Below are 24,445 nucleotides of genomic sequence, written 5' to 3' on the forward strand. Positions count from 1 at the left end.
ATACAAAATTAAAATATGTTTCTAAATATTCAATCATTTCAACAGTTTAAACCAAATATATAAAATCCAGGCCTAAATGGCCAACTTAAGGACTTACCTTAAATTCCTCCTCCAGACCATTACTGTTGTTTCCAGGAATTTTATTGTAAAGCTTCTGTAAATGTGTATCTAAAGATGTGACTTCCAGCTCTGTGTCCCCATAAAGATAGTGTTCCAGGAGTGCCTGGTATATGAATACGTACTGCATCTAAAATTAAACAAAGAGCAAACAAAGAATAAATGGATGACAACGGTACGCACAGAATAGATTATATTTTGTATAAAGGGCAAGACACTGGAAAAGTCTTTTAAAGTGAAGTTATAAGCAGGACAATTCCATTTGATGGATATATTTATGTATTTGGTCAAAAACATTGGATGCTTGCACCAAACAAAAGGAATGCCTTTAAATGACGGAAGGATGATTTAGGCCCCGATATAATATTTTTGAATAAGCTTTTCAAACGATTTAATATTTTTAAAAATATGTTAATTTTTTTTATTTTTTTGTTATAATTGATCTTTGATATTTTAATAGTGTAAAAACCTCATCTAAAAATATTAAATCAAGGCCGTAGTTAGAAATAACAATAACAGATCTCAAAATCTTATATTTCTGGACCAGAAAGTCACTGGGATCCAGCTTTCTACTTACATCTGTTTGTACCATCTGACAGCGCTGAGCTCGAATCCGACTGACAAACCCATAGACGTCAACTTTCTTTTCCGCATTCATCATGTCCAGCATGGCATCTATTACTATAAAGGTTCCTGTCCGCCCGACACCAGCGCTGTCAAAACAAACGTCAAGTTCATGAGCACCCAATGACAGCTTCCCCGATACACTGTATCTCTCCAACCCAGAAAACAAACAATATCACTATAATTTAATTTAACTTTAATTCCTTTAACATTTTTGAAGACAATGACAAAGTAAATTGGTTTTGGTTAGAGTTGTATTTTAAAGGCTCAGTCTCCAAAGCTAACCTGTAATGAGAAACATTAACAGAATATAAAAATTTTTTAATAAATAAATAAAAAAAAGCGCAATGTAAGTCCGATAATGATAATTATTTATATAGCGCCAACAAATTCCGCAGCGCTTTACAATGGGTGGACGAACAGACATGTAGTTGTAACCAGACAAGTTGGACACACAGGAACAGAGGGGTTCAGGGCCCTGCTCAATGAGCTTACATGCTAGAGGGGGTGGGGTAAAATGACACAAAAATGTAAGGATAATATTAGACTAATGACAGTTGCAAGAGAGGAATCAGTCGGGAGCTATTAACAGTTTAATTGATACGATTTTATGAAGAAGTGGGTTTTTAATGATTTTTTGAAGGAGTGGAGACTGGGTGAGCATCTAACGGAGGAGGGAAGCGAGTTCCACAGGAACGGTGCCGCCTTGGAGAAGTCTTGAAGGCGAGCATCAGAGGTGGGAGTACGGACAGAAGATAGACATAAGTAATGATACAGTCATCTAGTGTAGATCTAGAAAATCCTAAATGTCTTTTCCAAAAAAGCATTGCCAGAATTGCTTAATATAACAATATGCAAAGCTAACACGGCACATGAAAAATTGCAATACAGTTGCTTAAACACCCGAGTAGAAAGTGAAATATACACATATTTGGTAGTCTCTGCTTAGTGAACAAATTTAGAAATTACCTCATTTGAGTTCTGCTACCAAATAAAAGATGGCTGCTCCCATTAGACTTCTTCTCTCATTAATTTAATTTTGGAAAAACAGTAGAATATTATATTAAAGGAACCACTCAAATGGTAGGAATACAAACAAGTATTCCCAACGTTAAAATGGTCAGGGTAGATTGCAGGATTAAAATAAAGCATTTACCGGACCTTATTTTCTCTAGTGCCCCATTCTTGAGATGGTTGTCACTTTCCTGGCTGAGATCAACAAAACAGATGATCTCAGTTAATCAAATGCTTCTGAGCATGCTAGGCAAACGTCATGCTGCGCAAACCAGAATCTCCTCATTGAAATGGATTAACTCGATAGGAAATATTCTCTATGAGGAGCATTTGGGTTGTCATTGAAGTGCTTATAGTGTCTGGAGTCCCCAGCTGCCATCCTTCCATTTAGTGTTAAATGTTTTTAAATGTTTTAATACAAAATTAGAGTCCCCAGCAGACAATCCCCTCTGTGCTGCTTGGGCTAATGAGGAAGTATTAGCCAGGGCAGCAATGGGCAGTGGATATACAAAGAAACTTTGAGATACAGCTGTATAGAATCTAAATCAGGAACAAAAGAATATACATAATATACAGTAAAAAAATTAACAATGCGCCATGATTAAAATACACTCACAAGATCGGAATGAATAATGCTCTCAAAGGTGCCTGCGCCGATATTGATGAGCGGCTAAATTCCTCCACTCCCCACTGATGTTCCAAGGGGACCAAATATGTAATGAGACTCCAATGGGTATAAGTTATGTAAACTTATAAAACGGAATTATTATAAAAAAAGGAGCAATAAACATTAGCTCTAAATAATAAAATAAAGGAACAAAAAGGTCCTACGCGTTTCGTTCCTGCTATTTGGAACCTTCTTGGAAATTCTTATTCCAGACCAGGGTACAAACTAGGTTATACGCATTGGAGTCAAGAAAACTAACAAAATCCTGAAACAAAGATGAAGAACCCTTCCAAATAATAATAATAACGTCATCTATGTAACGCCGCCAGAGGACTTAACAAGGACTTAACATAGACATAGACCTTGTCTGTTTTCTGGATTAGTCCTTTTTTCTTCTTTTTTTCTTTTGCTCATCATCGGTGCTTCTTATACAGGATCTTTTTAATTTTTACAATTTTTTTTTTAGCTTTTTTAGTTTTATCAGATCCACCGTCCGGTATATATTTTTTTGTTTACCGTTTTTTTACTTAATTTTCATTTTATCTTTATTTAATACTTTTGTATTAGAATCTCTCTCTTTAAATATTTATTCTTATACCAGGAATATGGTGGTTATGTATTTCTTCGGATCTATTTAGATCTCTAAATGTATATGATGGCTATGCCGTTTGCCATATAACTTAAACAGGATATCTGTATCTATTCTAGAACCATGAAGGTTCATATAATAATTTTTCTTTTGGGAACAAACTTTACAGTTATATTTCACATTGATGCACATATGGTTTTCATCATAGATGTCACCTAATGAAATTGTATACTGGTCATAAACTCTTCACAAGCCTTACACATATCAGTACACCAGCCAATTGAAGAATTAGTAAAACATCTTTTAATAAGAAAGTTACTATATATACTCATTTCATTTTCTAATTTAGCACAAAATGCACACAAGATTGTTCTTAATGATTATACTAACACTCCTCTATGGAATGTTAGTAAGATTTACATAGATATATTTGAATATGATACGAACTCTTTCTCTCCATCAGGAGATCTCTTGCAATGTATATTGTGCACGTTTATATCTTTATTAGAACATGCCACGCAGTGGGCGACCTCCAGACGGCAGCATATTAATTGGTCTACTTTAACCAAGCTGGAACGCACACGGCGTTGGAACGCGGAAGTACCAACTCATCGCGCCAATTTCGGATGAAGAGGAGATAGAAAGCTTCATTCACACCTGAATAGGACCACAGGATCAACGGTAACACCCACAGATCCAACAATGAACTGAGGGCTCAGCCCTATTTATAGAGAATCATAGGGGGGTGGGTAGGTAGATATTGTATGATTTTCTCTGTGACAATTTATTTTATTGCTATATTATTGGAAGCTGGTCCCTTAGGAAGTTCTAAATAGCAGGAACGAAACGCGTAGGCCTTTTTTGTTCCTTTATTTTCTTATTGAGAGCTAATGTTTATTGCTCCTTTTTTATAATAAATCCGTTTATAAGTTTACATAACTTATACCCATTGGAGTCTCATTACATATTTGGTCCGCTTGGAACATCAGTGGAGAGTGTAGGAATTTAGCCGCCTATCAATATCGGGGCAGGCACCTTTGAGCGCATTATTCATCTCGATCTTGTATTTTAATCACAGTGCATTATTAATTTGTTTACTGTATCACACTATGTATATTCTTTTGTTCCTGATTTAGATTCTATACAGCCGTATCTCAAAGTTTCTTTGTATATCCACATTTGTTTTAAAAGGTCAGAGACTGGGTCATGATCTTGAGATGCTGTCTCTGGTTCACACATTTCATATAAGTATACTTACCTACTATATTCACTACATTCATAATACTTTGTGGTGGTGTTTTTGTTTTTTCAGCAAAACGGAATTTGTAGAATGTGTCATCTTAACCTTTTGTATTTGTCTGTGTATACTGTACCATTTCCCCTAATTGTACTGCGTTGCGGAATATGTTGGTGTTTTATAAATGCCAGTTATAAATGAATAAAAACATTTTAAAAATTAAAAAAAACTTGTCAACAAATTTACGGATCAGTTTCATATTGTCGGATAAGATTTTTAAATGATTTAATAATTATAGCAACATTTTACTTTTATTCCAGTCTGTTGCTACTGGCTCTGCCCCTGGTCTGCCTGCTTGGCTGACATCATCAGAAGTGGTGATGTGAGCCAATCACAATGCTTCCCCATAAGATTGGCTGATACTGTTGAGGAGGCAGATCAGGGGCAGAGCCAGCACAAGCTAGCCCTGGCCAATCAGCATCTCCTCACAGAGATGTATTGAATCAATGCATCTCTATGAGGAAAGGTCTCCATGCAGAGGTTAAGGTCTCCATGCAGAGGTTAAAGACACTGAATGTCAGTGCTGCACACTGTGCACTGTCTAGCAGTCATCTGAAGAGTGGCCAGTGAAGTTATCCCTAGGCTGTAATGTAAACACTGCATTTTCTCTGAAAAAACTGTTTACAGCAAAACAACTGAAGGGAATGATTCTACTCACCAGAACAAATGCAATAAGCTGTAGTTGTTCTGGTGACTATATAGTATCCCTTTAATTTGCTAATCTTATCCAATCTAAACCAAATTGTGAACTTCTTGCAAACGTAAATTTATAAAGAGTTTCTCATGTATTATGAGCAATGACTGAAAGTGATGATTTCAAAGTCTCACTCATGTCAATGTGTAAATCATATAGAGTGGAATTCTAGAATTATCATGCACTCATATTTCACATCTTATCCTCTCATCTGTATAAAGACCAGGCTAACCAACGTTGGAGGGGCTCTATTGGGTTGGGGACTACCATTCATATTTGCTGGGACTGTACATTAATCAAACCTTACTGGGTATTGATATTTGAAAGACAATATAAATGCTAATGATAATAATCGTAATCATCAGTTAAGGACAATTTGTGCCACTGTGAACAAAAGATTAGAAAAGGTTAACACTCTTGTGTGATCTCCAAAGCCCTTCGGGCTTACTGACCTGCAATGCACTACAATGGCTCCTGCGTACTGGGGGTTGCATGTCTTGACCTTCTTCAAAAATTTTAGCATCCCAATGGGAGTAAAAGGCACCCCGAAATCAGGCCAGCTTGTGAAGTGAAATTGAGTGACAAGTCTCTGAGGTTTCTTGTTGGTGACATCCCCAACCTGAGAATTTAGATATAATACGTTACTTCATATAGAACTTTTGGTTTTTAATTTCGAAACGCTCTACTATTGGTACTTTAATACAATAATCAAAGGGAAGGGAAAGTGGAGGGTTCTTAAACAGACCAGTTTATAGACTACATAAATTATAATATCGTTAAGCAAACCACTTTCACCTGTTGGATGCAGAATTTCCGCACTGTGTAGTCCACCAACACAGTCATGTCTTCCACGGATACTCGGATATTTCCATATGTCCAACAACCTTGATCCGGCCAGTATTGAGCACACTTGCACTGTAGGCAGTAAATCATTATTGTTATTATCGGCTTAATCAGTACTGAAATAGCAGCGTGTAATAATATCAGACCAGTTATAAAGTGTGCAGTAGTTCTGCTAATACAGCTGACTCTACTTGTATAGCTTACAATTTCATCAACCTATGCAACAATGTTTATAGATTAAAATAAGACACATTTATTAAAAAAAATCCATTATAATTTCTACATCATTTAGTAATCATCAAACGTCATCAAATGTAGATCCTTAAAGGGACACTATAGTCAGCAGAACAACTACAGCTTATTGAATTTGTTCTGGTGAGTAGAATCATTACCTTCTGTCTTTTTGCTGTTAACATGGTCTTTTCAGAGAAAATGCAGTGTTTACATTACAGCCTAGTGATAACTTCACTGGCCACTCCTCAGATGGCTGTTAGAGATCCTTCCTGGGTCATTCCTCCCTCTGCATGCAGAAACTGAACTTTCCTCATAAAGATTCATTGATTCAATTAATCTCTATGAGGAGATGCTGATTGGCCAGGGCTGTGTTTGAATTGTGCTGGCTCTGCCCCTGATCTGCCTCCTTGTCAGTCTCAGCCAATCCTATGGGGAAGCATTGTGATTGGATCAGGCTACCACTTCTGATGATGTCAGCACACTGCTTGTTTTTCTGAGTCTAACAGCATGCAGAGTTACAGCTTCCAGCTTGAATACAGTAAGATTTTGCTATATTTATGGAGGCATGAGGGGCCAAGGGGGGCTAGATGGTGGATTTAACACTATAGGGTCAGGAATACATGTTTGTGTTCCTGACCCTATAGTGATCCTTTAATGCTTTCCTTTTAGAAGCATTTGATTGGATCCTCTCTAGCCCCCTTGCTCTATCCTTCCATTCAGCATTAAGCCATTTTCGAGCCGTTTACTGAATAAGTGTACCTGGCCACCCATCGTCTGGCTCCTGGTGGAGGTATGCCTAAAGCAGAGATGACACACTTCTTTTAGTCATATCATATCATATACCAGCAATGGCTGCTGTGATAGGTTGAAATCATTCAGTTCAGATGACAAAAAGAGAACAATGCATTTGAATTTTGATTTTCTATCACCTGTATGGGGGGGGGGGGGGTGAATGAATTATAAAATTATAAACTTAAAGTGCAATTTAAATGGTTAAATGCTGAATAGAAGAATGGCATTATAAGCAATTCAGTGTAATCAATATATCAGAGTTGCCTACAAGGTCCCCTTATGCACAGGGCTGCCATCAGAAATTTTGGAGCCCCTGACAAAGCACAAGGTCTGGGCCCCCCCTCCCCCGCCCCCTCCCTCCAGGGCCCGCCCACGCCCTACCTAGTCCGCTGACAATGATGCGGGACTGAATGTGGTGTGTATAGTGGAAGTGAATTAGAATGTGTGTAATGGATGTAGTGTTTGTGTGTATTAGATACTGTTTGTGCAGTGAATGCAGAGTGTGTGTTTGTGTAGCGGATGCAGTGTGTATAGTGAACGCAGAGTGTGTTTGAGTAGTGGATGTAGTGTGTGTACAGTGATGTAGTGTGTGTTTGTGTAGTGGATGTAGTGTTTGTATGTACTAGATTAAATGTGTTTAGTGGATGCAGTGTCTGTAGTGGATGTAGTGTGTGTATTAGACGCAGTGTCTGTGTATAGTGAATTTGTGGTGGATGTAGTGTGTGTACTGTGAATACAGGATGTTTGTGTAGTGGATGCTGTGTGTACAGTTAATGCAGAGTGTGTGTCAGTATAGTGAATCTAGAGTGTGTGCATAGTTTAGTGAATGCAGAGTGTGTGTTAGTGTGTAATGAATGCAGAGTGTGTGTTAGTGTGTAGTGAATGCAGTGTGTCAGTGTAATGAATGTAGTGTGTGTGTTAGCGCAGTGAATGCAGAGTGTGTGTAAATGTGTAGTGAATGCAGAGTGTGTGTTAATGTGTAGTGAATGCAGAGTGTGTGTTAATGTGTAGTGAATGCAGAGAATGTGTTAGTGTGTAGCGGATGCAGAGTGTGTGTTAGTGTAGTAAATGCACTGTGTTAATGTGTAGTGAATGCAGAGGGTGTGTTAGTGTGCAGCGGATGCAGAGTGTGTTAGTGTAGTGAATGCAGAGTGTGTTAATGTGTAGCGGAAGCAGAGTGTGTGTTAGTGTAGTGAATGCAGAGTGTGTTAATGTGTAGCGAATGCAGAGTGTGTGTTAGTGTAGTGGATGCAGTGAGTGTGTTAGTGTGTAGTGTATGCAGAGTGCATGTTGTATTAGTGAATGCAGTGTGTGTATTGTATTAGTGTATGCAGTATGTGTGTTGTGTTAGTGTATGCAGTATGTATGTTGTGTTAGTGTATGCAGTGTGTGTTGTATTAGTGTATGCAGTGTGTGTTGTGTTAGTGTATGCAGAGTGTGTGTTGTGTCAGTGTATGCAGAGTGTGTGTTGTGTCAGTGTATGCAGAGTGTGTGTTGTGTCAGTGTATGCAGAGTGTGTGTTGTGTCAGTGTATGCAGTGTGTGTTGTGTCAGTGTATGCAGTGTGTGTGTTGTGTCTGTGTATGTAGTGTGTGTGTTGTGTCAGTGTATGTAGTGTGTGTGTGTTGTGTCAGTGTATGTAGTGTGTGTGTGTTGTGTCAGTGTATGTAGTGTGTGTGTGTTGTGTCAGTGTATGTAGTGTGTGTGTGTTGTGTCAGTGTATGTAGTGTGTGTTGTGTTAGTGTATGTAGTGTGCGTGTGTGTGTGTGTTGTGCCAGTGTATGTAGTGTGTGTGTGTTGTGTCAGTGTATGCAGTGTGTGTGCTGTGTCAGTGTATGTAGTGGGTGTGTGTGTGCTGTGTCAGTGTATGTAGTGTGTGTGTGTGTTGTGTCAGTGTATGCAGTGTGTGTGTGTTGTGTCAGTGTATGCAGTGTGTGTGTGTGTGTTGTGTCAGTGTATGCAGTGTGTGTGTGTGTGTTGTGTCAGTGTATGCAGTGTGTGTGTGTGTGTTGTGTCAGTGTATGCAGTGTGTGTGTGTGTGTGTGTGTGTGTGTGTGTTGTGTCAGTGTATGCAGTGTGTGTGTGTGTGTTGTGTCAGTGTATGCAGTGTGTGTGTGTAAATGTGCTGGGGTGAGGGGGGGGCATTTTAACATAATTAAAAAAAAATATTTAAATTGTTTCTCCCCCCTCCCTGCGTCTAGGGAGGGGGGAGATTCCATCCCTGGTGGTCCGGTGGCATGGTGGGGCCCCCCGGCTCCCTGTTACCGCAGAGAGGGCCCAGGCAGCACACAGCTTCTCCTCTTCTCTCTTCCAATAACTCTCACGAGACCCACGGAGCGTTGCCATGGCAACCGGGTCTCGCGAGAGTTATTAGCAGAGAGGAGAAGAGAAGAGGCTGTGTGCTGCCTGGGCCCTCTCTGCGGTAACAGGGAAGCCAGGGGGCCCGCGGCTGCACACATAGATAGCGATATTCGCTATCTATGTGTGCAGAGAGGGAAAGTGGGGCCCAGGACTGCCAGAGCAGTCCGGGCCCCCCAGGGCCGCCGGGCCCGTGACAACCGTCATGGTTGTCACCCCCTGATGGCGGCCCTGCGTTATGCATAATCTCCCACATAACCTACTCAACTTCACATACATAATTAAATCACACTCACAATCAAACACATCAGCCTCTTTTACAGACACTTAAAAAACTATCATCATCAGAAACACACAATAACACACAACTAGCTGTTAGCATACATATACACATGGATGGATGCTGTGAATTTGTCAAGAGCCTTTTATATGATTTTTTTCCCCTTTATTTAAGAGGTTCAATTTCATTCACCTTCACATAACACAACAATTGGATAATAAAAATAAATAAATAAAAGCTTTAAACACAAACCATCAGTAGCAATTTATCAATTAGCCACTAGGTGTCACTACTGGGAAGGATAGAAGATGCCAGAGACTTATTGGGTGAAAGGGAGAGTGAAATTAAGAAATGGCAAATAAGTTACAGGCCATTATCGTTGGTAAATGTATTGTTACATTTATTGTTGTTATTAAATCATCAGCAAGGTTTTTGTTTTTAAGCACAATACAATTAGCAAATATGGTTTATATGTTTTATTTGTTTTGTTTTAATCTTGTCCTTTTCAAACTATGTCACTCCTGCACAAATGTAAGGACTATTCGACTTTCATATTTTATTGGTATATCTTCCTTAAATCATGGTCTGAATCTTGCTATGTTTCACTGCTCTGTAACATGACTGAAGTTAGCTTGACATTAGTGAAGTTATATATTAGGATTTCTGGGGGAAACATGGGGGTTTTAAGGGATTCTATAGATTAGCAACATACCCACAGCGGGCCATTGCAGCTGTTAAGGTGCTACGAATCTTTGGGTGTCAACCCTCTGATTTCTGTTAAACTGATCAGAAGTGGTTTAACAAAAGCAGAGTCTCTCCGAGGCACCCGGCATCCCCTTTTCTTTCAAATACTATTTCCCTGACGTTTACATTTAGCATATATACTGATTGACAAAAAATGAAAATGTGAGACCATAGTTGCTAAACAATTACCAATAGTGGGGGGTGGGGGGAGGGGTATTAGACATTTGACTAATTTATCAAGGTCCTGACAACACTCTTTGGGAATTTAATCTCTGCTCCTACTTACCTCTTTCCTTTCCTTTAGGTTGGTGACCATAACTATGGTAGCTGTGTTTTGCTCCCAGATCATTCGCCAGAAGTCATTCACCGTCTCCTCTTTTGGTCCTTATTGGGAGAGAAGTGGAATATTTGTCATACAATAAAACTGAGAAAGTATACCAAGGTAATGGCAGTTTTTAGATAGGCCAAGTGCTATGAAGACCACTGAATGATTCAATACAGTCACAATAAGAGCTAGGGGATTGTGAGAGTGTGCGTCAGAAGCTTACCTTGTGCAGCAATGAACTTGTTCTTTTCCTGGTATCCCTGTGAAATATAACCGCAATTAATTCAGAACATGTATAGTTCATCTCCCTGAAAAATGATTTGATGAGTTTAAAGGGACACTCAGTTTTCCTGGCACTGCAGGTCCCCTCTCCCTTCCACCTCTCACCTCTCATCCCCGGTTGCTGAAGGGGTGAAAACCCCTTCAGTCACTTACCTGAGACCCCCGCCGATGTCCCTTAGCGGTGGTTTCGGGTCACCGCCGCTCCTCTCCTTCCTTATGTCAGCCGGTGGGCGAGACTGATCCCAACCGCCGGCCGGGGGACCTAATGTCGGCGGGGTTAAGAGTAGTGGGAGTTGGCACCCAGACCACTCCAATGGGCAGAAGTGGTCTGTGTGCCTGGAGTGTCCCTTTAATTGTAAGCAATGGATAACATCTAATTTCCTATAGTAAGAACTTAGTCTACACCAGGCATATCAAGTACTCCCCCCCCCAACCCCCCCTCCCCCCCCTAACCCCCCAAGCCTTCCTCCCGAATATTGCTCAGTTAAAACCCTCATGATTCTCTGGTCATCTATTGCATTCAGAGGATTCGGGGAGGAGTTGTAGGCAGTTAACATGTGGGTGGGACAAAGTTTGAGATAATGGTCTAGAAAAATAAGCAGACCCAATACACATATAGCATACACCTCACCTTGAATTAACAAACCATAAAACAATATATATATATATATATATATATATATATATATATATATACACACACACACACACACACACCTCTACACACACACACATTTATTGACTACACACAAATAATTGCATTACTCTCAAATATATCCTCCATTATAAACACACTGAATTTATACACAAACACATTCATTTAGTCACACATACATTCACAAGCAAGCAAGTATAACACTTGTGTTCACACAAAAATGACATCCAAAAATGAGCTCATGAATTCACAATGATTTTACACACACTTTAATTAATGCATAGATATTGGTCTCAGCAGGCCTTTGGGTCAGAGTTTAGCCAGAGACTAAGTTTCTGTGAGTCTGTCCTACGAGACTGAGCCGGCTTTTTGGGTGAATTAACATTAAGTGAAGAAATACGTACATTGATAAAAGAAGCATTGATGTAGTCAGAATCGGGAACCCCTTCAATGGGTGTCAGATGGAGCCTGGAATGATCATCTGGGATAAAAAAAAACATTGTTATTGGGACTGACTGGCAAATTTGACAGGGCTATTTAATAAAGGAAGAATTCAAGGAGAATTCAAAGTACATTTCCAATTTAAGGTCAACGTAACCTAAACAGAAACATTCTCTCAGTCAGGATGCTTTTAGTCCAGCTACTAAACTTTGAATTCTCATTTAAGTAAATAACGGTCAGTGTGAAACTTAGAAACATTGAATGTGACGGCAGATAAGAACCATTCAGCCCATCTAGTCTGCCAATTTTCTAAATACTTTCATTAGTCCCTGGCCTTATCTTATAGTTAGGATAGCCTTATGCCTATCCCACCCATGCTTAAACTCCTTTACTGTGTTAACCTCTACTACTTCAGCTGAAAGGCTATTCCATGCATCCACTACCCTCTCAGTAAAGTAATACGTCCTGATATTATTTTTAAACCTTTGCCCCTCTAAAATGTTATTAACTTGGAATGTGTGTCTAGCGGGCCCCAGTGAGATATGAACTCCTGGTTTAAGACCAGTGCTCTATCCCCCGAGATATGGAGCCCAGGATATGTGTTCAGTGCTGGTTCCTTACCAATATTAGCATGACATAGACCCATGAGTTCTTTTATGGGACCAGATGACACCAGTTGGATTCTATACCAGGATTGCGTCGCTTTCATTTTTTTTAGCCTCTAATCTCAAGTCTGTTATTCATGGTTTAAGTTCATTTTTTAAAACAATAAATGTTTTTGCTTAATTCACAGTAGGTGAAGATGCAGGCTAGCAGGTAGGAACACTGAGTTTGAACTGAACAAACCACTAATAGGATTGTTTTCAAAGAGGTTCTGCAGCAGCTTTGCTGAAAAGGGCAGACTATACTCCTACCGTGCCCTGTATACCTACACGTGCACAAATCAGGCCTGCGTACAGCAGCCATTAAAGCACAAACAGATTGTTCAGACAATAACTGTAATTAGAATTAGAACACACAGGAAACTGGACTTTAACTGGACAGCAACTGCAGTTACTCTAAGGGGGCCTTCTATCCCCTTGCAGTGTGTGTAGGACTGACAGCTGCAGGAAGGTGCCATATACCTAGTAATAACGATAATATAACCGCTTTACAGAACAGACACTTCAATAGACATTTCAGACCCCTAACGCATTTCAACTTGCTGAAGTGCATTATGTGTGGAGAATGTATTTTCTAAAAAAGTATAGATATAAACAGAAATTGGCTTTTTTATATATATATATAAATTAGCACCTGCCTTGCAATTACTTCTCATTGAGCTGCATTGGGAAGTCTGTGATTGGACAGCCACAGAAACTCTGGGATGGATTAAAAGGGGAGGGGTTTGCTAAGACTACAGACAAGAGATCTGCAGCTTTTGCAAACTGATTTTAGATATACCCCCAATGAATGCAGGTTTTTGTTAGAGGTATATCTACTAAACAGCGATATTTATTTTTATTTAGGCAGGGGTGTGTCCCTTTAAGCAGTAACGTATGTGTCCTTTAACCCCTTAAGGACACATGACATGTGTGACATGTCATGATTCCCTTTTATTCCAGAAGTTTGGTCCTTAAGGGGTTAAAGCATAAGGACCAACCCAGTCCTCATGGACCACCAACAGTCCAGGTTTGGTCAGTATCTTAATTTGAATAAAAAAAAGGAAATGCATAAATCGTGGACTGTTGGTCGTTCATGAGGACTAGGTTGGGGCCCACTGCTCTAAAGGACCTGATATTTGAGATGCTGTATTAGTCCAGTATGGTACATGCAAAATAATAATATATTGCAGGTTATTTTACTACTTTTTTTTTCTCTATTTCCTCCCTTTATCAATGCTTTGGACTTGATGCAGAAAGGAACTCCAGAAAGCTGGCCACTTTTAATTTCTGTTCATCCAGTAAAAAAAAAAGTATTAAAAGAAATGACAATGTTTCACTATCCTTTAAGGTATGAAACTATGTAAGCTATAGGGTCACACCAACCTGAATATAGTGTATCCCATAGCAATGCCCCCTACGTAAAAGGTAAAACCTACTTACTGTCATGAGAATGAGAACTGAATTGTGAACTGTACTGTATTCTGGGATTTCAAGGGTTAAATATTTGAATGTGTCTGAGCAGTACCCGAGGTGTGATGGAATATAGCATATACAAACTCGGATTCGCTAGCAGTGGTGCTGTATGCCAACACTGCTTTCTTATGGAATGTGCGTTTCCATGGAAATTGGTTTGAGCATTTATTTTTACCAGTGATCGCGGATGTTATTTTTCTTCAAGTGATTTGGTTTGTTCTGTGCAATTTCACAGGTAACCCGCTCATCTCGTAAAGATAAAAGTTCACACATACATGCGAGGAAGGAAGACTTTCAAATGTCAGAACACTGTGTGCCTAACACAGCCCCAAATATAACCCTTCTTATTAATACCATGAGAGACTGGAAATTCTGCTCAGCTTTCTTGTGGTATAGAAACAATTCTTGTGGTATAGAAACAACAGCGCACCCTTTTTTTCTATATTGTCGTATTTTGAGTGTTTTATGAGCTATTCCACTTTATAAGGGAAATAGATTCTATAGACAAGTACGGTATATAAAAAAAAAAATTCCGCTACAATAAGTGATATATAAGTGACAAAATATATACTTATCTCAATATTTCAAAGGCGGACCTCTTTTTTAAAAGCCTGTATTCTTATTTTTATTGCTGGGGGATTTCTTTCTACCCCAAATAAATTGTCTTATCTTTTCCACCACCTGGAAGTCCTGTTTTTTTATCTACCATCGGAAGCAAGTGGAGAAAGGCATCAGCCCCCCATTACTACCGGGGGAGGCACCTTTGAAACGCGATCTTTTCATCTATATCTCGTGAGTGCATTTCATGATCACTTACTAATTACTCTATGTAGATTTACACTATGTACACTTTTATGTTTCAATTATAGATTTCTCAGCCGTATCCCGAATATCCCTGTTGTTCTATATTTCCACTTTATAAGGGAGCTGCTCTTAAAGTTTTTTATGTACTAGCATTTACAAATTGTAGACGTGTATTGAGCGCCTTCTGTTACTTGTTCTTTTTTGGTGTATAGAAACATTTACACATATATTCCCTATTGTCACCGCTCCTGGCTCTTGTCAGCGTGGCCGCACACACCCAGAATGGCCACGCCGACAGAGAATTTGTACTTACACAACCATTCTTGTCTAGGTCCCCAGCAGGTGCAGCGCTCTTAGGGACATTGGCTGATGCGGTTCCAATAGAATACTTACCTCCGTCCACAACAAAGATGGTGCCGATATGCGTGCAACGTCAACATCATCGACACGGTCAGAGGCAAAGCACAGCCAATTACAACCTTAGGAAGGTTATTTAAATCCAAAATAGCATTTGGTCAGTGCCCTGTTGTGGTTTCCACTAGTTGGTTGACAGAGAGTGCATTCTTGATTCTTGATTTGTTTTTGTTTTTCATTCATTCCTTGGTTTTGCACCCCTCCCTCATCCCATGGCCCTATTAAGCCTTGTACTGCAGAGAGCCCCAGATGGAAAAAATGTTCCCCAAGTAAGTGGGTTAATCTAATAAGAGAAGACGTTAGGCTGTTAGAGTAGGACCTGCAAAAGATGGGGTACATTAAAGGGACACTCCAGGTACCCAGACCACTTCTACTCATTGGAGTGGTCTGGGTGCCAACTCCCACTACCCTTGACCCTGCAAGTGTAATTATTGCAGTTTTTCATAAACTGCAATAATTACATTGCAGGGTTGACTCCACCTCTAGTGGCTGTCTATTAGACAGCCACTAGAGGTCACTTCCTGGGTTCTAGCACAGGAAACCTGTGCTAGAGCGTCGCTGGACGTCCTCACGCTGTGTGAGGACCTCCAGCGTCGCTCAAAACCCCATAGGAAAGCATTGAAATGACTTTTCAATGCTTTCCTATGGGGAGACGTAATGCGCATGCGCAGCATTTCCGCGCATGCGCATTAGGTCTCCTCGGCCGGTGGGCGAGATCAGTCTCGTCCACCGGCCGACGCAATCACAAGGAGGAGCGTCGCGGAGGAGGAGACAGCGGCGAGGGACATCGCCGCTGCCTCAGGTAAGTCACTGAAGGGGTTTTCACCCCTTCAGTAACCGGGGATTGGTGGGTGGGAGAGGGACCCTCCAGTGCCAGAAAAACGGATCGTTGTGGCAGGCTTATGCAATATATGATCATATACTGTAACTGTGAGTGGATCTTGTGTATTTATGTAATATATATATATATATACACACACACACACAAGTGCGTTTAGCCCAGTAGAGCACTTTGCCGAGCATTCTCACTTTGTATTCATGACATAAATTTGCCATGTTTTAGTTATTTTAAAATACATTTTCCTAATTATTACCATGTATTCAGCTTTTGTTTGAACTATATTTTACATTTTGTTTAAAAAAAAAATTACTATTGAACCTCATGGCTCTTCTACCTCTAAGAGCTTTTTCTGAATATTAATTAGCTTCGACTCCAAGGACTATTTCACCTAGATCCATTCTTTTTAAATGCCATCTAAGACACAGTGAGAATATAAATTAGCTTTCGGATTAAATTTAAATTGTCAAGCCTTTCCTCTTCCCCCCCCTATAAACCACTATATCCAACTTGACTGATGGCTGGCATCCGCTATCGATCAAGTTACCCAGCAGCCAATTAAGAGTAATTAATAGCGAATGTCAGACCAATGTAAACATAGCAATCTGAATCTGCTTTGCATCCACACCTCTAAACAAATAGAGCTAACCTTAAATATGCAATGAAGATTGTAGGTTCGTTTGAGCAAGGACCTCATCAACCTATCGATCCTGTAACATTTTGTAATAAAATTTCCCTATTTTTTTTATATTGTAAAGCGCTGCGGAATATGTTGGCGCTATATAAATAATAATAACAACAATAAAAGAATAAGAACGCATTAAGAAATATACATACAAGGTAAAATATTCACGTATCGATTTTTCTCTTTGTTTTCTTCTTTGGATGCAGCTTCACAGGTAGCTTGGATAGGGCAGGCAGGAAGAGCCTAAAATAATAAACGTACATTAATCAGTGCTATTGATCAGAGATGCTATGGAATTTTTCATTCATTGCATATTGTCTTCAGGTTGCAAAGATGACAATGTACAATGCAACCACTAGGTGGCAATAGAGTAGTGTTGATAAAGTGCTTGTAGTTTCTGAACAAAGACCATAACATTTAAAGATACCTTGTAAACAGACAATTTAAGCATAAAGGGTTACTCCAATCACCCACTGTCGTGGTTATGGAGTACCCTGGCCTGAAACTCTTGGTAATGTGACAACAGTTTTGCAATGGTTTGTCCTCTTCCCATATTGCACAGTGTGTTTAATTTAGAAGTATTTATCTCAGTACTGTTACTCTCAATGTGCAGCCAGTTAGAATTTCAGATAATGAAGTCTATTACCAGCCACCCACCAAACCTTCCTGATCACTGCGGTGTCTGGATGGAGTATGAAAGGAGGTAGAGGTGTCAGGTACCGGGGGAACACCTTACAAGGTCAATAAGTACCCAGTGCATTGTCGAGTTACATGGATACTTCTGTATCCAATGCCAAAGGAACCCATTGAGAGTAGCTGAATTACATTGCACATTGACATCACTGGCTGATAACACATGAACTCACAGACATGATCAGACTATTATTGGATAATGGAATATTCCATGCTCCATGTGACTAGACGCCCATTTACCTGTCCTAAAAATTAATGCTTAAAAAGTATGAGGGAAATAAAAAATCATATCCTGATCTCACAAACAAGCAAACCCATTCCATTATCCTTTCTACCACACCTTCATTAAAAAGGAACTAAACCTTGGGAGAGAATACACAAAGATCCAGCACTTACATTGAATTCTTCTCTAAACAGTTTGTTGTCATCAGCCATTCGTCGGTTAATTTCTTCTTCCAGCTTGTCAACAGGCAAAGGAGGATACTTTCTATTAGTGCTGGGGGATCGTGCCAAAAGAGGCATGCTCTGAGGCTCTGGAAGATCAGGTTTCAGAAAAAAAAAAATCATAAAAAACAAAGTATACAAAAAAAAAGAAATCTCAATTTTTTTATTTTTTTATTTTTAAGAAGGTGAATAGATCAAAGAAGATTTCATAAAGATTTGGTGGGAAAATAGACCATGACATATAAGCGTGCCTCCAGCCTTGATCATTTTATTTTTGTGCATTATGCTGTCAGTTATGATTTCTGATCACTTATTCGGACCTAAAACGTGAAATTGACTTTGAAGATTCTGTATTTACCGAAAAGTTCAAGGGCTTTGCCTGATTGAACATGAGCTTCCACCAAATCAGCAAGCGATCGTTCTATGCTTACTACACTAATGCAGTGCTATATTATAGATCTATCACCCAGCTTAGCTAATTGTCCCTCTATTAGTGGGTGTCTTTGATGGCTTTTAAATCATTGAACCAGTTATCTACATTATATTAAATTGGTCTCTCGTGGATGGAAATAGCTGTAAAAGAAAATGGAAGCCGTCTTATTTGCCTTTATTTTTAAAATAGGAAAATCCATCTGCAAACTTGTAATCAATTCTTTACAAGGCTACTCAAAAATATATAGATTTTTTTTTTGTGTGTTTGTGTGTGTAAGACAAGAGTCTTTGTTGTTCTGCCAGTACATAAATGTATTCTGCCCTGTAGACACATAAATGCAAAATAGCTGTTGCCATGGCATTTGATGCACTCTTGGCGTGACGATAACAGTGTACACAATTTACATTGTGCATCTCTGTATGAAGTCTATTAATGTAAATCACAATAAAATCCCACCAAAGGAAGTACCACTCGATTTCCACACTTTTACATAAAAGACGTAGGAGATATTTGAACACACAATACTGGACAGAAAACCATGCCTCGATACTTACACCAGAAACCATTTCAAACAGATTGTTCATGTTTTGCGTTAAGAATTATTTATTACATCCAATGTATATGCGTTTTTTTTGTTTTGTTTATTTTTTTTTGTTTGTTTATGATGTGTATTGCTTCAAAATTGTTGCTCGGTAAAAGCAAAGATAATAATCACCAACTGAAATTGTAAAATGTAGACCTTGATTTTAAAGGAAGACTATAGTGTTGGGAATACAAGGCTACGGCAATTAAAGGAATAAAAACCGTTTAAAACCACTCACCTTCTTCCAGCATTGAAGTCTCTCTATGCTGACTCCTTCTCAACCACCTCAGATGTCAGCGCCGACGGTGAACCTTATGCACTTGCATGGCGAGTGCGTCGCACACATTAGGTCTTCCCCATAGGAAAGCACTGAATCAATTATTTCCTATTATAGATTTGAAGATGCTGAATATCCTCATTCAAATGTGAGGATGTCCAGCATCGTTTCACAAAGTTAAACTCCGTGAAACAGCAGGAAGCACCTCTAGTGACGGTCTGGTAATCATTGCGGTTCCTCTAAATCTGCAATGTTTTACATTGCAGGGTTAGGGGGGCAGGGACACTGCACACAGATCATTTCAATGAGAAGAAGTGGTATAGATGCCTATGGAGTCCCTTTAACCCATTAAGGACACATGACATGTGTGACATGTCATGATTCCCTTTTATTCCAGAAGTTTGGTCCTTAAGGGGTTAAATATATAACATATTCACAAAGCAATACGATTCTATAGTTAGAATCTTCATTCACCAGCACACTTGTAGCATTGATGAATGGGAAACACTGTCCATTTGCCTAAATTCTATAATCTAACAAGATTCGTAGCTCATTTAGTACAGCCAAGAGCTTACACACCCACAGTATAACAGGCACCGATCTCTGTTACCTCTCAGATTGGAAGTGGAACTAAACATTTTTTTGAATGGAAGAATCGATTCCTACAGACTCACACCTATGAGGATGCGATTAAATACCCTGCTCAAAATATATATAAAAATATCGTTTTTCAAATCACTGATATCTGGATTCCACCAGTAGAACTGTGCATAAGGCTGGTTCCCTCTCAGAGTCCCTTTAATTAGTTGTTACCTGTATCATCGGCTCTGCCATTGGACAAACGGAAGGAGTTGGAGTGACTGCCCGCCTGTTTGTATTTCTTAAACCTAAAAGAACAAGAACATGTATCAATATTTCAAAGCACAATTCAAGCTGCATCGTCACATTTATTTCTATTACATCGGCTTGTCAGTATTTGCATGTTAACTACAGTGCCTTAGACAAAGTGAGATGTTTTTGGTAACAAAATGATGGCTTTGAATGGTTGCAAACACAGTGTCACAAATCCTGGAAGATGAGACAGATACAAGTTGAAAACATGTCATCATGGAGCACCACGAAGGGGTGTACGTGGTCTTCAACAATCTCTAAGATGGTAGTACTTGTCAAAGTAACATCCACATTAATACCAGGACCCAACTTTTCCCTGCAAAACATTGCCCAGAGCATAACACTGCCTCCGCTGGCCTGCCTTTTTCCCATATGCATCATGCAGCCATCTCTTCCCCATGTAAATGATGCACACGCACCCAGACATCCGCCTACTCTAACAGAAGTTAAAAGTGATTCATCACACCAGGCAACCCTCTTCCATTTTTCCATGGTCCAGTTCTTATGCTCACATCCCATTGAAGGCGTTTTAAAAAAAAAATGGACAGGGGTCCATACGCAGTCCCTTACACAGCAGACTGTGATGCACTTTGTGTTCTGACATCTTTCTATCATGGGCAGCATTAAGTTTTTCAGCAAATTGATCTACAGTAGCTCTGTATGATTGGATCAGATGGGCTTAGTGTGTTATATTTGAGCATGCTAGGCTGAACGTGCGTATATCATGGCTAGTGGCACTGAGGGTATGAGTATATAGCAGTACATTGTTGTGAAAGATGGCTGTCATGTTTAGGGTGTAGCTTGCACGTTATCAACTGTGTATTTATATCAGCAGCTCCACCACTAGTTATAAATCAAGTGTGAGTCGCCCCATGAGATGAGACTAGTGAATAACATAATACATCAACGGTTAAGGTAAAGGCATGTCAGGAACTACGACAATAAACTCTTTAGGAGGTGAAACAGAGCTCCTGCCGGGAAGTAGCTGCTCCTGGGCATCCCAGGATCGGGAGATCGGCCACCTCTCCCGCCCGGTGAGCACCAGGCCACACTTGCCACACGGAGGTAAGTAAGACTCTGTCGAGTTGCTGACCGCTATTAAGCATGTCGGGTCGGTCAGGTAGGAGCAACATTGCTGGGTCATCCCCTTCTGGGGTGAAATTCGCTTGTTGATAGCTTAAAGTGAGATATTGAGGGAGCTCACATGAAGTGCGTCTTTCCTCCATGACAGCTAGGCCCCGCCCCCCGGAAGCTGCATTCTTAGTGAGAGGAGGGACAGTGTAGCTGCTGCTGATTTAATAGGGAAATCGATAGCTAGGCTAGTGTATTCAGTGTCCACTACAGTCCTGAAGTACTCATCTGATCTCTTCTGTAAGGACAGCACCCCAAAAAGCCCTTTTTAGGGCTAGAACATCAGTCTGCTTTTTTTTTTCCCCTGTGTAATCTAATTGCAGTTGCCTGCCTGCCAGCGTGTGTGTCAGGCTCACAGCGTATACTGTGCCCACTTGCCCAGTGCCACCACTCATATCTGGTGTCACAATAGCTTGCATTTAAAAAAATAAAAAAAATTTGACTGTGATATAATAGCAGTCAATTTCCTTCACATGTGTGCATTTCAGGGCCTGCCAGGGCACAGTGTCACACCAGTGCAACTCATATCTGGTGTAACAGTAGTGTACATTTCCAAAAAAAAAAGATACAGGGGGCTTGTTGTCACCTTTCGGGGACCCTTGGTGTTGTACATGGCTGGGTGGAGGAAGAGACCTTCAATGACATCAGTGAGGACAAGGAACGGGACATGGCTAGCTTGGTATCCAACCTTGTGCAAATGGGGAGTTTGCGGTTGTGCAAATGGACTGTTTGCGGTTGTTTAGTCCCCTTGAAACAACTTTTCCATCACTATTGTGGCCAGAAAGAGTCCATGTGGGTTTTAAAATTCGCCTGCCTATTGAAGTCTATGGCGGTTCGCGAACATTTGCGGAAGTTCGCGTTCGCCATTCGCGAACGGAAAATTTTATGTTCGCGACATCACTAGTTGGGTGTAGTGTTTTTTTATTTTACAATTCAGGAGGGGGTATAATACATGTTTGCCATGTAACTTAAGTATGCCTCTGCTGAAGAGTTATATTTCAAAGATTAAGAGAAAAGGTGGAACAGTTCAGGTATAATAATAGATAATGATTACTTACCTCAACATGTAGAGAACAATGATGATGAAGACAATTACAAGAAGTGATGAAAGGGCCACCATTACTGCAATAATGGGTGTCTCATCTGAAACAATACAAAACAATAGGCATTCATATACCGCAAACAATCTCTACCTATTACCCAAAAGGCAGATTTTCATACAATAAATGGAAATCGTCAGCTTGTTGTCAAGTATATCGGAAAATCTAATAGAATCTCAGGCTTCTGTACTTGGAAATTGATCAGAAGAAGAATAGATCTTGTTGAACTGCTGCTACAGGTCAACTAACACGTAAAAAGAAATACACAGTACCAAGAAATACATTTAGAGAGAAAAATAAACCAAAAACGGATATCATGGTGAGAAAATTTGATTTTTAATGTTTTATTTTCCATTTCTAAAAAAGTAACACTCTCGTTATCCCACCGTAACTTGTGGAGAAAGTCTCACACTTCAAGACATCTACCAATCCAGGGTGTGAAAATATTCATGGCCAGTTTGCAGTGGTCAGAGACTATACCGCCTGGACATTCTGGAGTCAATTCTTTCAGAATTCCAAAATTAGTTACGTAGTCTGTACTAAGATTGTGCTTTTTTTTTTTTGCACTATTAAGCACATAGTGATATTATACTGAATAAATGGTCATGAATATTGGGGGTTCCTTAGTTTCTGCAAAACCTAAAGAACCCCTATAATAAATACACTGGTACATTTTCTCACTAGATGGAACTGGTGGTATATTTTCTTCAAATCTAAAAATGGCAGCACCTGAGGGTTTGGACCAAGCTGAATTATCTCAACACCCACTGCTTGAGTTCAACTCAATGTAGTTCAATATATATTTTACTGAGCAGGTTCTACAAACTCCACCTCAGTACTTCTGACTTTCAGAACTTTACAGGTCAGTATTTGAGCCTCCAGGTTTTAGAGGTTAATACTGTGCTACAATTTTTATTTAGGTGGGTTAGTGGAGGGGGAGGAACGTCAGTTAAAGATGATATTTTTTTTCCCCCAAGCCTATTTGGTTCAAACATGTGGCTATAAAACTTTATTAAGAGGAAACGATTTTCAGTGATACGAAGAAGACACACCATAACGGTTTGCCAATGAACTGGCAGATATTTTTTTTAACCCAAATGTTTTATTACGACTTTACCACAGCCACATTTTTATCAGAATACAAATAAATCTGATTTTATTCTCCCGCCGCAAAAAGGCCATTAAAATGCAAGAAACACTTTTTTACGTTAAATAGGAAAAGAGTTTCGATGTAAACGTGCTCACCTTGACCTTCTGTCTCACCTGCAAAGAAACATTACAGAAGAAAATTAGTGTACGCAAGAGTTAATCATCAACCATACTCCTTTCATATGGAGAATCAAACTTTTTACATCCGTTCATAGTATAATAAATCAAGCTCCTCTATCTTTTTAACATGCCAATGTGCTTAATGGCTAGTTTGGTGGGTTTTTTTTGTTTAGTTTTTTATGAGAAACACTTTTCGCAAAAAGACTGATTGAAAATGTCAGCCTCCGCACATGATGATATAATATTTATAATAACAAAATAATATCAAAAGTTAACAAATGTGAGGTAAAATAAAAGCATAGTGTAAGAGTAAGGAGATCAGATGACGGACCATGTAAGAATGTGATACCTTTTTGAATGTTTAAAGAGGCACTCCCACTTCATTATGAATTACACCGCAGAACCATACATTAATGGACTTGCAATGTCACGGGGAACTAGAAGCAAATAGAGCACTTAGCAAGGTATCCTTACTTGAAGCTCTACCTCGCAGGCGCCCTCTGACGCTTCACCCGTCAGGACTAGCGTCATTGTTGTACAACCCTGATGTCTATGAACAACTTTTCAAGACTGTGGGATGCACCACAGACCAAATTGCACAATGCTCACAAAGATGCCTCTTAAAAATGATCAAAGTTGAAGTAGAAGCTCCACCTTTTGTCAACCTGGACTTTGCCCATAAGACTAAATCATCCTTACTTGGTTTTATGAGATCGTATGATTGCTCTGGAATTTCAGTGGAATTCCAGCACAGTAAACGAGCAGTTCATAAAGATTTTATCCATAAGAAATAATCAACATAGCATAATAT

At 39.6% G+C, this 24,445-nt stretch overlaps 1 protein-coding gene across 2 annotated transcripts in view; it reads right to left on the reverse strand.

Annotated features, from left to right (window-relative positions):
* Positions 1 to 24,445, reverse strand: part of PTPRA (protein tyrosine phosphatase receptor type A) — a 171,294-nt gene that overhangs the window by 31,284 nt on the left and 115,565 nt on the right. For both annotated transcript variants that reach the window (XM_063457602.1, XM_063457603.1), the window contains 12 exons: positions 23,611 to 23,628; positions 22,324 to 22,408; positions 20,057 to 20,130; positions 17,903 to 18,039; positions 16,966 to 17,056; positions 11,919 to 11,995; positions 10,801 to 10,837; positions 10,539 to 10,636; positions 5,798 to 5,917; positions 5,455 to 5,621; positions 695 to 830; positions 98 to 247 (listed from right to left, as the gene is read on the reverse strand). In XM_063457602.1, the coding sequence (XP_063313672.1) occupies positions 98 to 247; positions 695 to 830; positions 5,455 to 5,621; positions 5,798 to 5,917; positions 10,539 to 10,636; positions 10,801 to 10,837; positions 11,919 to 11,995; positions 16,966 to 17,056; positions 17,903 to 18,039; positions 20,057 to 20,130; positions 22,324 to 22,408; positions 23,611 to 23,628 (1,190 nt within the window). The remainder of the gene's footprint in view (positions 1 to 97; positions 248 to 694; positions 831 to 5,454; positions 5,622 to 5,797; positions 5,918 to 10,538; positions 10,637 to 10,800; positions 10,838 to 11,918; positions 11,996 to 16,965; positions 17,057 to 17,902; positions 18,040 to 20,056; positions 20,131 to 22,323; positions 22,409 to 23,610; positions 23,629 to 24,445) is intronic.

The sequence above is a fragment of the Pelobates fuscus genome, chromosome 6, assembly GCF_036172605.1.
Source record: "Pelobates fuscus isolate aPelFus1 chromosome 6, aPelFus1.pri, whole genome shotgun sequence".
NCBI lineage: Eukaryota > Metazoa > Chordata > Amphibia > Anura > Pelobatidae > Pelobates > Pelobates fuscus.